The sequence below is a fragment of the Dama dama genome, chromosome 33 (assembly GCF_033118175.1).
Source record: "Dama dama isolate Ldn47 chromosome 33, ASM3311817v1, whole genome shotgun sequence".
Taxonomy (NCBI): Eukaryota; Metazoa; Chordata; class Mammalia; order Artiodactyla; family Cervidae; genus Dama; species Dama dama.
Genome location: NC_083713.1, coordinates 40385614 through 40400232, shown reverse-complemented (window position 1 = coordinate 40400232; position 14619 = coordinate 40385614). Strand labels below are relative to the sequence as shown.

General features: G+C 36.1%; 1 protein-coding gene across 6 annotated transcripts in view; it reads right to left on the bottom strand.

Moving 5' to 3' along the window:
- CCDC148 (coiled-coil domain containing 148) overlaps positions 1 to 14619 on the bottom strand; it is a 277310-nt gene that overhangs the window by 178775 nt on the left and 83916 nt on the right. For all 6 annotated transcript variants that reach the window (XM_061135101.1, XM_061135100.1, XM_061135103.1 and 3 more), the window contains 3 exons: positions 10451 to 10554; positions 388 to 470; positions 38 to 189 (listed from right to left, as the gene is read on the bottom strand). In XM_061135101.1, the coding sequence (XP_060991084.1) occupies positions 38 to 189; positions 388 to 470; positions 10451 to 10554 (339 nt within the window). The remainder of the gene's footprint in view (positions 1 to 37; positions 190 to 387; positions 471 to 10450; positions 10555 to 14619) is intronic.

Below are 14619 nucleotides of genomic sequence, written 5' to 3'. Positions count from 1 at the left end.
AATATAATATTAGTAAAAGTAAAGGAGATATACTGACCTCTTCCAATACTTTCACAGAGTTAGATTCATTGTATGAGTGTGAATACTGTGAAATGTCATGCTGTCTGTATTTTAGATCTTCTCTCAATTGCTGAATAGGATTTATTACATTTTTAAGATATGTGCACCATTGTTCTGATAACTCCTCTTCTATGGTGAAACAAAATCAAAGCAACACATTATTAAGTTTTTTCAAGAACAGGTCATTAAGACGCAGATTTTTTGGATTCCTTAAGAAAAAACGAACAGCATTTAATATTAAAAGAAAATGAAATGTGTGGCCCACTTTCATCTTTAAAACAAAACTCCCCTTTAAATGTGGGACCAAAAAAAAAAAACAAAACCTACCAAAATTCATAAGGTCAGAAAGACATTCATTTCCAATGTTCTCTTCACTGAATAAGGATTTTATTTCAGATTCCATTTTGTATCTGAAATAGACATTATCTTAATCAATTATATGATAATCATAAACATATATACAAATTAAAAAAATAACTAGCAGTAGAAATAGTCAAGCTAATGTGGTTTCATTCACCTGTTCATTAATTCAGACAGCATACTACATTCCTAACATCAATTAGATAATCTCCAGGACACTGAGATAGACAGAAGTATGGCTGCATACCACACAAGTAACAAAATTAGCCAGACAAGGACAGGATATGTCCTTGCACTATTTCAGGTGGAGAGAGCAGTGGGAAGTGGGGAGCCACTGAGGGTTATTAAGCTGACCACACCAATTCAGATCTGTGTTTCAGAAAGATTTCCAAGGCAACAAGATGGAGGATGGGCTGGAAGGAGGGTGGTCAATAAAAATGGAAGATGAAGAGGGGATCAGGCAAACCTGGACCAACAAGCAGGTTATTTAAAAAGTTCATAGATGAGAAGGCCCTGACCTAGGGAGATGGAAGTAAAACTATATATTTTATATACAAAAAATATAATAAATCTTAATAAACTTTTGCTATATTATGTAAATATAGTCATTTTAGAGTAAAACTATAGCCAGCATTAAATGGACATAAAAATACTGTACTCAAACTCTTATTTATGTCAGGTTTAATAAAAATCATAAAAAGAGTTTTGATTTATTATAATTGTTAAGATACAATAATTTAAATGGCATAAAATAAGAAAATAGCAACAATTGTAACACTTTAATATGATTATTTTTATTTTTGTATGTAAGTTTCTAGCCTTTGTCTACATGCATGAATATTTTAAATAGTTGGAATTATAGCCTATCTACCATTTTACATTAAGACGTTTTGAAAACTAACTAACTTTAATAATAATAAATATTTATTTATTCTAAGTAATTTTTGTAATTATTGTTTACCTTAGTGGCTACATAGTATTCTATTTTATATATGTGCCACCATCTTTTAAGCCAATTTACAAATATGAGACAAGGGTTTTGTTTACATGTATAAAAGAGGGGGTGCTACTGTAGATGACACCATTTCTTTAGCATCTGGTCTTAGTCAAAAGCTTTTTTAAGATTACATATGAAATTGATGGGACTAGATGCCATGATCATAAACATGGCATTTGGTCCCATCACTTCATGGCAAACAGAAGGGGAAACAATGGAAACAGTGACAGACTTAATTTTGGGGGCTCCAAAATCACTGTAGATGGTGACTGCAATCATGAAATTAAACGACACTCTTTGGAAGAAAAGCTATGACCAAACTAGACAGCATATTAAAAATCAGAGATATAACTTTGCCAACAAAGGTCCACCTAGTCAAAGCTATGGTTTCTCCAGTAGTCATATATGGATGTGACAATTGGACTATAAAGAAAGCTGAGCACCAAAGAATTGATGCTTTTGAACTGTGGTGTTGGAGAAGACTTTTGAGAGTCCCTTGGACTGCAAGGAGATCCAACCAGTCCATCCTAAAGGAAATCAGTCCTGACTATTAATTGGAAAGACTGATGCTGAAGCTCAATCTCCAATACTTTGGCCACCTGATGCGAAGAACTGATTCATTTGAAAAGACCCCGATGTTGGGAAAGAGTGAAAGCGGGAGGAGAAGGGGATGACAGAGGATGAAATAGTTGGATGGCATCACCGACTCGATGTACATGAGTTTGAGCAAGCTTCAAGAATTGGTGATGGACAAGGGAACCTGGCATGCTGCAGTCCATGGGGTCACAAAGAGTAGGACACAACTGAGTGACTGAACTGATGAACTTGATATACTGAGAATGGGTGCATGATAGTGGAGTATACCCAGAAATTATTTCATAACATATTTTTTAAAAATATTTACTTAGCTGCATCAGGTCTTCATTGCATCATTTGGGATTTTTTCTTACAATTTCAGTACAAGGGCTTAATTGCCCTGTGGCATTTGGGATCCTATTCCCAACTAGGGATTGAACTTGCACTCTCTCCATTGCAAGACACATTCTTTTCTTTTCTTTTTTAATTGCAGGCTAATTACAATGTTGTGGTGGTTTTTGCCATACATTCACATGAATTAGCCATGGGTGTACATGTGTTCCCCATCCTGAACACCCCTCCCACCTCCCTCCCCACCCCATCCCTCAGGGTCATCCCAGTGCACCAGCCCTGAGCACCCTGTCTCATGCCTCAAACCTGGACTGGCAATCTATTTCACATATGATGATATACATGTTTCAGTGCTAGTCTCTCAAATCATCCCACCCTCGCCTTCTCCCACAGAGTCCAAAAGTCTGTTCTTTACATCTGTGTCTCTTTTGCTGTCTCGCATATAGGGTCATGCGTTCTTTCTAGATTCCATATATATGCATTAATATACTGTATTGGTGTTTTTCTTTCTGACTTACTTCACTCTGTATAATAGGCTCCAGTTTCATCCACCTCATTAGAACGGATTCAAACGCATTCTTTTTAACAGCTGAATAATATTCTACTGTGTATATGTACCTCAGCTCTGCTGATGGACATCTAGGTTGCTTCCATGTCCTGACTATTGTAAACAGTGCTGCCATGAACATTGGGGTACATGTGTCTCTTTCAATTCTGGCTTCCTTGGTGTGGATGCCCAGCAGCGGGATTGCTAGGTCATATGGCAGTTCTATTTCCAGTTTTTTAAGGAATCTCCACACTGTTCTCCATAGTGGCAATACTAGTTTGCATTCCCACCAACAGTGTAAGAGGGTTCCTTTTTCTCTGCACTTTCTCCAGCATTTATTGCTTATAGACTTTTTGATAATAGACATTCTGATTGGCGTAAGGTGGTACCTCATTGTGATTTTGATTTGCATTTTGCTGATAATAAGTGATGTTGATCATCTTTTCATGTGTTTGTTAGCCATCTATATGTCTTCTTTGGAGAAATGTCTGTTTAGTTCTTTGGCCCATTTTTTGATTGGGTCACTTATTTTTCTGGAATTGAGCTGCAGGAATTGCTTGTATATTTTTGAGATTAATTCTTTGTCAGTTGCTTCATTTGCTATTATTTTCTCCCATTCTGAAGGCTGTCTTTTCACCTTGCTTATAGTTTCCTTCATTGTGCAAAAGCTTTTAAGTTTAACTAGGTCCCATTTGTTTATTTTTGCTTTTATTTCCATTACTCTGGGAGGTGGGTCATAGAGGATCCTGCTATGATTTACGTCAGAGAGTGTTTTGCCTATGTTTTCCTGTAGGAGTTTTATAGTTTCTGGTCTTACATTTAGATCTTTAATCCATTTTGAGTTTATTTTTGTGTATGGTGTTAGAAAGTGCTCTAGTTTCATTCTTTTACAAGTGGTTGACCAGTTTTCCCAGCACTACTTGTTAAAGAGATTGTCTTTTCTCCACTGTATATTCTTGCCTCCTTTGTCAAAGATAAGGTGTCCATAGGTGTGTGGATTTATCTCTGGGCTTTCTACTTTGTTCCATTGATCTGTGTTTCTGTCTTGATGCCTGCTGCTTTGTAGTATAGCCTGAAGTCAGGCAGGTTGATTCCTCCAGTTCCATTCCTCTTTCTCAAGATTGCTTTGGCTATTTGAGGTCTTTTGTATTTCCAAGCAAACTGTGAAATTATTTGTTCTAGTTCTCTGAAAAATACCGTTGGTATCTCAATAGGGATTGCATTGAATCTATAGATTGCTTTGGGTAGTATACTCATTTTCACTATATTGATTCTTCCAATCCACGAACATGGTATATTTCTCCAACTATTTGTGTCATGTTTGATTTCTTTCATCAGTGTTTTATAGTTGCAAGGCACATTCTGAACCACTGAAACACCAGGGAAGTTTTACTTAGATATTTTAAACAAAAATATAGCACTTATAAATCATTTAGCTCAGTCCCCTTATATTTTCATCATCCAGAAAGCCATAATAGAACATAAAAACCAACAGAATTGGCTTTGATCATACAGGAGATCAATCTGCTACTATGCATGTAATAATTCTAGTAAGCTCCATCCTGGCTTCCTAGATCAACAACCCTGGCCCAACAGACAAGACTAGTCTCTTTCTCTAACTGTCCTAATTGGCTAACAAAATCCAGAAGCAAGTACTACAAGACAAGCTTGTGAATATACATTGTTTCCCAAATCATATCCTATAAAACAGAAACATCAATAAGATGTTAGAGAAAACTGGGAAACGGTGAACTAAACAAATCAGATAAGTTTACACAGTGCTGGATTTTTCAGAAACTTGATGCTAAAGTGCATTGAGATTCTCCAAAAAAGGATGAAATATGAAATATTTTCCTAATTATGGGACAAGGAAATTCACTATTCTCCATGGAGTATCTTAAAGAGTATATCTATTTTGTAGAATTTGATTTAGAAAATATAGATAAAAATTGCAACGGGCTCAAAGGAATTAAAATTGGTAACTCTTGGGAGGAGAACCTTGCCTTTTCACCACTGACATGTAGACTTAGTACCAAGTGTTCACCAAGTTGAAACTCTGCAGCGCATACTATTGCCTCTGCATCTGAAGATCGGACAAATTGAAGGCAACTTTCCTTGTCCAAATTTCCCATTTAAGTACTTCCTACTGCTACTTGACCTGTCCTCTGGTACCACTGAATATGATGACTACAAAAATTCTCCTGAGTTTTTGTGTGACTGTTTGCCTAGAGGATATATTAATCTACTTCCTAGATAAACTCAGTTGCAATGCAACCTCTCGCAAGATAAACCAGCCTGGTGAGGACACATTTGAGCTCTCAGGACTCCTGAGAGTATGACTCAGGAGTCCTGAGAGTATGACTCTCAGGAGTCATATTCCTCCTACTTTCATACTCCTTGCCCTTCCAAGATGCTGCCAAAGTTCCAGGTGTAGTAGAATCAGTCTCCTTAAGACATCAAAAATTACCCAGCCCCACCTGGTATTTCTGGGGCAAAGTTACCAATTTAGGCAGAACAAGTAAAACATGGGGCACTGGAGAGTGGTGGAGTCAAAAGCCATTTATACAAACAACAGCACAGTGGCAAGGACTGTGAAAGATGGAGTAAGAGAGGATGTTAAAGTTCCTTCACTGGAACTAACAGACAGAAGATCAGCAGAAAATGAGGGCACCAGACAGGCTGAAGGCCAGAGCTCTACCCCTCCACTAAGGAAGGAATTCAGCAGTGCAGACAATTGGGGACCTCAGACTATCTGTTTGATTGGCTTTTCTCTCTTGTAAGAAGCTGTCCCGATTTCTGTGTAACAGAGAAGGCAGGGAAGGAAGTCTCACAATAACCGGCTAAGGGATGAATTCTGAGCAAATTCTCAGGTGGCCTGAGTCACACAGTGTGGATACTGGTCTTATTTTCATATTTAAAGATACTTTTCCAGACAATATTTAATTATTGGTACAACCTCATGATATTTTCTGGATAAAGGTGTTATTTTTAAAATAATGCTTTAAAACTAAAATTATGAGTAAGTGACCACATATATTTGTAAAAGAAACTATAGTAAAAGTAGTAAGGCTTACAAGTAAACCTCTCAAACTTTATTATTCAAAAATTCTTATTAAACTAATAATCGTAATTCTTTACCACATGGCCAATATAAATAACCTCCTAATCTCTAAACCAGTCATTCTGAAACAAGGAAGAAAGTGCTCCTGCCAAAGTGTATCAAGGTCTTCAAGGGGGTATAGTTTGGAAACCATGGTAATAGTAAATATAAATTTATAAATTTAAATATAAAATATAATTTTATACTTTGAAATTTTAATCATCTAATCTTCTTACGATAGATTTCAAAGAACTAAGTTTAGGGAAATGTTTTACTTTTTTTTTTTTTTTCCTAGCAAGGCTAGACCAATTACTTCTCAGGTGATGTGAATGGACTCCACTAGAAAAAAAGAAAAAGCTGCTCAGATCCATGTTCAATGAGTCTAGGAGTTGTAGGCAAATGATTCAATACCACCTCCACATAAACTAGCTGATTTACCTTCTGCAAATAACTTTAATTCTCTGAACCTCAAGGTTCCCAACTCTAAAATTAGGATAACAATGATACCTACTCTGCAGGGTCATTGTAAGGATTAAATGAAACAAAGCATGTAAAGTATTGAACATACTACCTGAAAGTGAAGTGAAAGTGTTAGCCACTTAGCCACGTCTGACTCTTTGCAACCACCATAGTGTGTAGCCCACCAGATTCCTCAGTCCATGGAATTCTCCAGGCAAGATTACTGGGGTCATTCTCTTCTCCAGAGGATCTTCTCAATCCAGGGATCAAATCCAGGCCTCCCACCCTGCAGGCTGATTATTTACTGTCTCAGCCACCAGAGACGCTCCAACATACTACTTCAGTTCAGTTCAGTTCAGTTGCTCAGTCATGTCCGACTGTTTGCAACCCCATGAATCCCACCACGCCAGGCCTCCCTGTTCATCACCAACTCCCAGAGTTTACTCAAACTCATGCCCATCGAGTCAGTGATGCCATCCAGCCATCTCATCCTCTGTCGTCCCCTTCTCCTTCTACCCACAATCCCTCCCAGCATCAGGGTCTTTTCCAATGAGTCAACTCTTCACATGAGGTGGCCAAAGTATTGGAGTTTCAGCTTCAGCATCAGTCCTTCCAATGAACACCCAGGACTGATCTCCTTTAGGATGGACTGGTTGGATCTCCTAGCAGTCCAAGGGACTCTCAAGAGTCTTCTCCAACACCACACTTCAAAAGCATCAATTCTTCGGTGTTCAGCTTTCTTCACCATCCAACTCTCACATCCATACATGACTACTGGAAAAAACCATAGCTTTGACTAGATGGGCCTTTGTTGGCAAAGTAATGTCTCTGCTTTTTAATATGCTATTTAGGTTGGTCTAAGCTTTCCATCCAAGGAGTAAGCGTCCTTTAATTTCATGGCTGCAATCACCATCTGCAGTGATTTTGGAGCCCCCCAAATAAAGTCTGACACTGTTTCCACTGTTTCCCTATCTATTTCCCATGAAGTGATGGGACCAGATGCCATGATCTTAGTTTTCTTAATGTTGAGCTTTAAGCCAACTTTTTAATTCTCATCTTTCACTTTCATCAAGAGGCTTTTTAGTTCCTCTTCACTTTCTGCCATAAGGGTGCTGTCATCTGCATATCTGAGGTTATTGATATTTCTCCCAGCAATCTTGATTCCAGCTTGTGCTTCTTCCAGGCCAGTGTTTCTCATGATGTACTCTGCATATAAGTTAAATAAGCAGGGTGACAATATACAGCCTTGACATACCCCTTTTCCTATTTGGAACCAGTCTGTTGTTCCATGTCCAGTTCTACCTGTTGCTTCCTGACCTGCATATAGATTTCTCAGGAGGCAGGTCAGGTGGTCTGGTATTCCCATCTCTTTCAGAATTTTCCACAGTTTATTGTGATCCACATAGTCAAAGGCTTTGGCATAGTCAATAAAGCAGAAATAGATGTTTTTATGGAACTCTCTTGCTTTTTTGATGATCCAGCAGATGTTGGCAATTTGATCTCTGGTTCCTCTGCCTGTTCTAAAACCAGCTTGAACATCTGGAAGCTCACGGTTCATGTATTGCTGAAGCCTTGCTTGGAGAATTTTGAGCGTTACTTTACCAGCATGTGAAATGAGTGCAATTGTGCGGTAGTTTGAGCATTCTTTGGGAATGCCTTTCTTTGGGATTGGAATGAAAACTGACCATTTCCAGTCCTGTGGCCACTGCTGAGTTTTCCAAATTTGCTGGCATACTTAGGGCAGCACTTTCACAGCATCGTCTTTCAGGATTTGAAATAACTCAGCTGGAATTCCATCACCTCCACTAGCTTTGTTTGTAGTGATGCTTTCTAGGGCCCACTTGACTTCACATTCCAGGATGTCTGGCTCTAGGTGAGTGATCACACCATCGTGATTATCAGGTCGTAAAGATCTTTTTTGTACAGTTCTTCTGTGTATTCTTGCCATCTCTTCTTAATATCTTCTGCTTCTGTTAGGTCCATACCATTTCTGTCCTTTATCAATCCCATCTTTGCATGAAATGTTCCCTTGGTATCTCTAATTTTCTTGAAGAGATCTCTGGTCTTTTTGGTATATACTAAATTACCCAGCAAAAGCTAGATGCCATTGGAAGCCCTTACCTTCTGGGGACCTGAGATTTTTAAATGAAGTTTCTTATGGCGATACATAAAAATATTTTACTTTCAATCTTATATTAAAAGGGAATGTAGATTTTAAAGAACGAGAGACACAGAGTTTAAACTCCTGATTTTCTGGTGGTCCTTAAATTCTTGAAATTTTAGCCATTTCTTGAACTTTCTTTCCATCACTAGTAGTTTTTAATTTCACTGACTACACATTGAAATTAGCCTACATTCTATAATAACACAGAAAGTTATCTTGGAATTCTTCTTGTTTATCCGATTTCAGTTGTCACAAGTTGCAAGACAATGTTGTTACTTGAATATTCCTCATTTCCATTATCTTTGTGTCATTCCAGTTAGCCCAAAAGAATTACTTTCCATAATAATATGTATATGCCTCTTTTATCTACCTCAAGAATAACATATACACACAGGAAGAAGGGTATGGAATAGGCAAGATAACTTTCTCCAGCGTCTTTACATTTGAGTCTGCATCAGTGAGCACCATAATTAAAACTTCCTATTGGCTTTCATTTTTTAATTATACAAATCTAAAAAGAAAATTTTCCAATGGGCTCAAACATTATCTCCATAAAAGGCGACATTTTGCGGGATAAGATGGATGTGATTTATTTTCATTTTGGAAATATGAATGATAAAATCTATATAATTTTTTCTTTAAGTTATATAATAATTTAAAACTATTTCCATTCATGAGCCTTTTATGTCACATGTAGGAATCACTTCCCAGAATAGGAAACCCTATAATATGAAAAGCATGCATGTCAAAAATAAAGTTAATGGTATTATTACTTGGAAATTTAGCTTAGAATGAGACCACAAAAATTATCTGCATTTTATAAAATATATGCTTACAGGTATATATTTTTAAAAGTATACTTTATAAATACCACCATCATTAAAACTAATATATATGCCCCTAAAGGAGGGGAAACACATCTGCCTCCTCTTCCTGCCTTGACCTTTGAAAAGGAATTTCTCTCTCAAAGATTACATTTAAGACCAAGTATATAGTGTGGCTCAGTTGGTAAAGAATCTGTCTGCAATACAGGAGACCTGGGTTCAATTCCTGGGTCAGGAAGATCCCCTGGAGAAAGAAATGGCAACCCACTCTAGTATTCTTGCCTGGAGAATCCCATGGACAGAGGAGCCCGGCAGACTACAGTTCATCACAAGAGTCGGACACGATTTGTGACTAAACCACCACCACATAAAATCATTATTTTGTTTTAATTTATCTTGAAGTGACTGCTGAAAATAACAGCAAAAATCAAAAGTCCAAATTGATTTAGTTATGATGTAGATAGAAATCATTTAGAAATCACTCAATTTGAATCCCTTAGTTCATTTACTGGAAACATTTATCTATCTCTTTCTATTTATCCTAGGTAAAGATGAATATGATGGGATGTTTGTCCCCAAGAAGTTTACCACATTTTAAGAAGACAAATATGTAAGCATAACATTATAATCCAATGTGCTAAAGTATAATGTAAATACAAGTATGAATGGGAGTGCAGAGAAGTAAGTGATTAGCAGATATAGAAGATTATCTCTTTTTTTTTTTTGAAGGAAAGGAAATGTATTAATAGGTTAATATATTTATCAGATTCCAAGTAAAACTGAAGAAATGAAAGGGTTCCTTTTTTATTTTTTGAAAAAATTGTATTGGAGTATAGCTGCTTTATAGTGAAAAAGGAAAGGATCTTAATTTGATTTACTGTCCAATTCAACTATAATGTTACATTTTGATTATAATGGTTTAATTAAAATAGAAAGTTACAGAACATCTACCTAGATAAGTGCAACTCAGTAATTCCTGCATATTCATATTGAGATTTCCCTCAGTTCTTACCTGACTTCATTTAGCCTTTGGTGTTCTTGCCACCACACTTGCTTGTGTTGCTTTATTAGTGTTTGTTCTTTAGATAACTTTGAAGTCTGCACTGTTTTTCTGATCTAGATTCAGAGGAACAAAAGAGAAGCAATTCTGATGTTTTTAAAGTGTTTCCAAAATAAAAATGTTTAATTTTTATTTTCTAAGTTAAATACTTTCTCTTTTTCAATCCTATTCATGCATTTTCTAACACTAGCATCTTTCTAAAGAAAGGTATTTTCCTTTCTTTAGAAAGGAAAAAATCTATTTCCCACACATACAATAAATAATACCTTATTCATCCAACTCAAGGAAAATTTGCATGAATATTCTTTATGTTTTCTTGCCTTTTTACACATCTTCCCTGCCAAGCATCATAATATCATTATTCTTATTTTACAGATGAGGACTCTGAAGTTCAGAAAAGTTAAAAAAATTTGGTCAAGACCATCAAGGTCATAAATATCAGAATCACATAGAACCTTGGTGTTCGGATTGGTTTTATGTAATCCTTCAGCACAGGATGGGAAAAAAATCATTGGATAAGTTATTAGGAGGACTGGCCTTAGTTTCAGCATCTACTAGAAATATGACCTTGAATTGTATGTACAATTTTAATCTTTTGACTCCATGACTTTGTAAATAAAGTTTTTAAAACTTCAGGCAAATCTTTATTTGAAGGTATTAAACAAGGAAATAGTGAAAAAGAGCACTGAAACCCAAATTTTCAAATCAATTTAAATTTTTCCAAATTTTATGACTTTTCAAAAAAAAAATGTAGTACATAATTCATGCTTTGGGGTTTCTGCTAATAAGATATGTCAGCCTTGGGTCTGTTTGCCTTAAGATCCATTCTTGGCCAGCTCCCTCATCTGCTCCACATCGGAGAGCAGCCTGTGTTTCTCAGACACCCCTGAAACTGCCTTCCAGCTGGGTTCAGCCAAAGGGAGACACTGGTAGTGGGTGATTGGAGGGAGGGAGGAAAGGCGAGCCAAAGGATTATTCACTCTTCTTTACTCTCAGAGGAGTCTCCACAAGCATCTGCATTTTCTCCATTGCACCAACATTTCCTGACAGTTCTACCCTGGTTCCAGCTATCTCTGGGTAACCTCAGCCTAAGGGGTGTGCTACAACCTTGCTTTTGCTAAATGGCCCTCCAACCCAGACAAGATAATGACTTCCTTCTGCTGTAATCCCTATGTTGGTTCACAGCCCTTTGGCTTCTCAGCTCCATCACCTGTGTAACTATTTCCTGCATTAACAAACCCCCTATTCTAAATCCTTGAGTATTTGTCTGTCTCATGGTTAGACTCTGACTGACACTGAACTTGTGTATTTATATATGCTTAACTTGTGTATTTCATATCCATACTTTTAAATATCTATAAAAGTGCTCATCTCAAATCAGAAACTCAATGAAATATGCATATTTTATATTTTCACTGCTACTAGAATACTCAGTACTCTGAAAGCTTTAAGAGATCAATACTGAAGATATAAAAACTTCAGAAGAGAAATTCTAAAAAGACTCTGTATAATGCATGCTATTTCTAGCTGTCATTCACTGATTACTATAACCTTGAATTTATCTTTCTGCTGTTCTGGTTACTGATTCAAAATTAGGAGTATAAGAAGACAAAATAACCCAAGCATCACTTAAAAAAACACAAAGTCAAATCTTAAGAGTGCTACACTTATGAAATTTTGGAGAAAAGTATATTTAAGTCAGAACAGGTCATTGCAGAAAAACATATAGCCATCTCTATCTCACTGAAAAAATAAAAGTACATATGTAGTGTTTCTAAATTCAGACACTCTTGTGTTTGCTTGAAGAATGCCTAAAACTCATTCCAACTATTTGCCATCTATAGTCTCTGGAGTTTGTTGCATGAGGCAAAACTTTTAAAATTAGATTTCTTTGACATATTTGGTCCATATTATAAAAAAAATTAAAACACATTGGTGAAAAATGTAGACAGATTTTTATAGCTTAAAAAAATCAATGCTGCTGCCTGTGGACCCAGGGAAAGACCAATTAGATAGACTATAAAAGTCAAAATAAAGCTACTATTTTTCACTAGACACTTCCAATATTTTGCAGAACATCCTGACTTCTTTGTAAATTCACTCACTGACTCTCCTCTTATCCTTAGGCCAAAAACTTTTTTTTAAAAAAAAGAAAAGTTTTTAAAAAATAAAAAGATTTAATATTGTATCTTTATCAATAGAGTAATTTCTAGATGATTCCAATTCGGTTTGCTGAACAACAAGCCATCTGAAGTCAATATTTAAGGTAGATGATTATTTATGCAGAGTGCTGATGAATTAAAAATCATAAAAGTAATACATTCATTAAAACATCAGAAAGTAGAGGTTTTCTTTGTAGTTTACTGTGATGAGCCAAGATAATAAAACCCTAAATGCTGCTAAGTCACTTCAGTCGTGTCTGACCCTATGCAACCCCATAGATGGCAGCCCACCAGGCTCCTCTGTCCCTGGGATTCTCCAGGCAAGAATACTGCAGTGGGTTGCCATTTCCTTCTCCAATGCCTGCACGCATGCTAAGTCACTTCAGTCGTGTCCAACTCTTAGCGACCCCATGGACCGCAGCCCACCAGGCTCCTCTGTCCATGGGATTCTCCAGGCAAGAGTACTGGAGTGGGTTGCCATTTCCATCTCCCAAAACCCTAAATAGGCACCTAAAAGTCCTATGGGCCAGATGACCCATCTTTAGGTAGAAGCAGCAGTAGACAATTTAAGTGCTGGCTACATATGCCTGTGTCAAAATTCACTGACATGTACACTTTAGATTTGTGTACTTCACTATATGTGAGTGATAACTCAATGAAAACTGTCAAAATTAAAAATTACACTAAGATGTCATTCCTCATCTATCATCACATTGGCAAAAATTCAAATGTTCAACAAAACACTATGATGTGAGGCCATGGGAAAACATGCTCTCTCTTACACTGCAAGTGGGAATGCAAAATGATGCAAACTCCCATAGAAGGGAATTTGGAGTTTCACATGGATTTATCCTTTGACCTAGCAATCATACCTATACTAATCTACCTGAAAACTATATTGGCCAAAGTATAAAAAGATAAATAAACTAAGCTATCCACTGAAGCACTGTTCGTAATGAAAAAAGACAAGCACAGAGATTCTGTCAATGTGTTCTTAACAAAATAAATTGAACTTGAATTTCATCAAGTCTCTGCAAATAACTACCAATCACTGGAAATACAAGACATAGGAAAATATGTTTAATGACACCACCAGGATATAATCAGCAAAATCCAGACTATAAGAAACTTTAATAAAGGACAAATACTATAATTTCTTCAAAAAATAAACTATAAGAATATAAGAGAATGGAGGAGGAAACCTTACAAAAGTAAATATCAATTATAATATATGGATATTATTTAGATGCTAATTTGAAAAAACGTGAAAAAATTGGAGACAATCAGAGAGATTTAACATCAATATTTGAAATTATTAAGAAATCATTAACATTTTAATAGTAATAGTATTATAGGGTTTGGGGTTTTATAGCCCTAATCTTTTAAAGATACCTACTGAAATAATTATGGTGAATATTATAATATCTGAGATTTGATTCAAAATAATCTGTTATAGAGGGAAATTGTAAGTGAGAATACAGCAGAAACAATGGTCAAGAGTTGTTAATAGTTTAATGTGGATAATATCATGTGGCAATTAATAACTCCATTCACTCTAGTGTTGCAATTGTCCATATTGTAATGTATTTTACAATTGTAATTTTATTCTTGCAATTGTCCATATTGTAATGTTTTTAAAAACAAGAAATAGTAGATGGATTACTTGAGCTAGACAAGAAGAAATATTCATTATTGCTAAGCAAAGAAATTCAAATAAAAATAATTGTAAATATCTCTTTTGTACTTAAATTGGGAATGAAGAGTTAACATTTAATTTACCAAAAATTGGTCTTGATTTTCTGCCCATCTCTACTCTTTGGCTTCAGGTCTCAGCCTTTGAAAGACTAGAATACTCAAGGTGAGCACTGGCATCTTATCTAGCATACCATAACTTGTGCATGATCAATAACATAGCAATTATATAGGTCACTATCACATCAAATCAGTATAACAATGTCA